Source organism: Eurypyga helias, unplaced genomic scaffold, assembly GCF_000690775.1.
Source record: "Eurypyga helias isolate BGI_N326 unplaced genomic scaffold, ASM69077v1 C15625261, whole genome shotgun sequence".
Taxonomy (NCBI): Eukaryota; Metazoa; Chordata; class Aves; order Eurypygiformes; family Eurypygidae; genus Eurypyga; species Eurypyga helias.
Window position 1 is genome coordinate 1 of NW_010284555.1, and position 1,137 is coordinate 1,137.

The 1,137-nt window shown below is 64.1% G+C and overlaps 1 protein-coding gene across 1 annotated transcript; it reads left to right on the forward strand.

The window, feature by feature from the left end:
* Positions 1 to 5: 5 nt before the first annotated feature.
* LOC104515883 lies at positions 6 to 1,126 on the forward strand (the record flags this gene model as incomplete). Its single annotated transcript, XM_010160028.1, has 3 exons — positions 6 to 93; positions 346 to 660; positions 793 to 1,126. Coding segments are annotated over 3 exons (737 nt in total), but the record flags the coding sequence as incomplete, so codon positions are not given.
* Between the last annotated feature and the right edge of the window lie 11 nt (positions 1,127 to 1,137).

Consider the following 1,137-nt stretch of genomic DNA (forward strand, 5'->3'; position numbering starts at 1 on the left):
ATGCCGGCACCTATTACTGCGTGAAGTTCCGCAAATCGCTGCTTAGTGCTGAGTTTTTTCGGCGTGGAGGGGGCACGGAGGTGTTTGTGCAAGGTGAGTTGGGGCTCCCAGAGCAGCTCCCAGTGGGAACCAGCTCTGCTGGGCGCAGCCCCCGGCACAGCCCGGTGGGCTCTGCACAGGGTGAGTGGGGATGGGGAAGGGGCTCAGGGGCTGGTCACAGGAGAGAATCCCGTGGACTGTGCTTGGGTGCATCCATATCCCCATGGGAGACCCTGCTCCCTGCAGCCCTGGGGATGGGCAGGGGTGGCAGAGCCTGGTCTGACAGCTCCATAAGTCTCCCTGCAGCCAAACCCACCACCCCGGTCGTGTCCGGCCCCAGCCGCAGAGCGGAGCCGGAGCAATCGGTGTCTGTCACCTGCACGGCCGGAGGGTTCTTCCCCAGTGACATCAGTGTGAAATGGCTCAAGGACGAGGCCCCGATCTCAGCTCAGCAGCCCCAGATCACCCCTGGGCGGACCAAATTCTCCTACGACATGTCCAGCTCCGTGACGATGATGCTGCAGAAGGATGACGTACGCTCGCAGCTCACCTGTGAGGTGCAGCACCCCACGCTGACGGCCCCACTGAGGGGGCTGTACCAGCTCAGAGACGCCCTGCGAGGTGAGGGCTTGTGGGGGGACCGGTGCTCAGGGCATCCAGCTCCCGTGGGCTGGGGTCCAGGGCAGGGACAGGGCACCCTGCGGACAGCAGAGCCGGGGGATGCCAGGCACCAGGAGCTGCTTCTCTTCCCAGTCCCCCCCAGTGTCCGTGTGGCCGCTGACCCGCCGAGCCCTGTTAAGCTGAACAAGACGGTGAACATGACCTGCCTCGTGGAGGGCTTTTACCCGGGAGTCGTGACCGTCACCTGGCTGGAGAACGGGACGGAGATGAAGGTGGAGAACAACTCGGGGCCATCAGAGACCTCCCTGGGCTTGTTTGAGCTGAGGAGCTGGGTGGAGGTCCAAGCGACGTCGGAGAAGAACGGGTCCGTGTTCACCTGCCAAGTGGTGCACGATGCCCAGGCCCCCATCAGCAGGATGGCCACCTTGCAGATCGCTGCCCTAGCCACAGACGGACCAAGCACCTGGTCCCAGACAG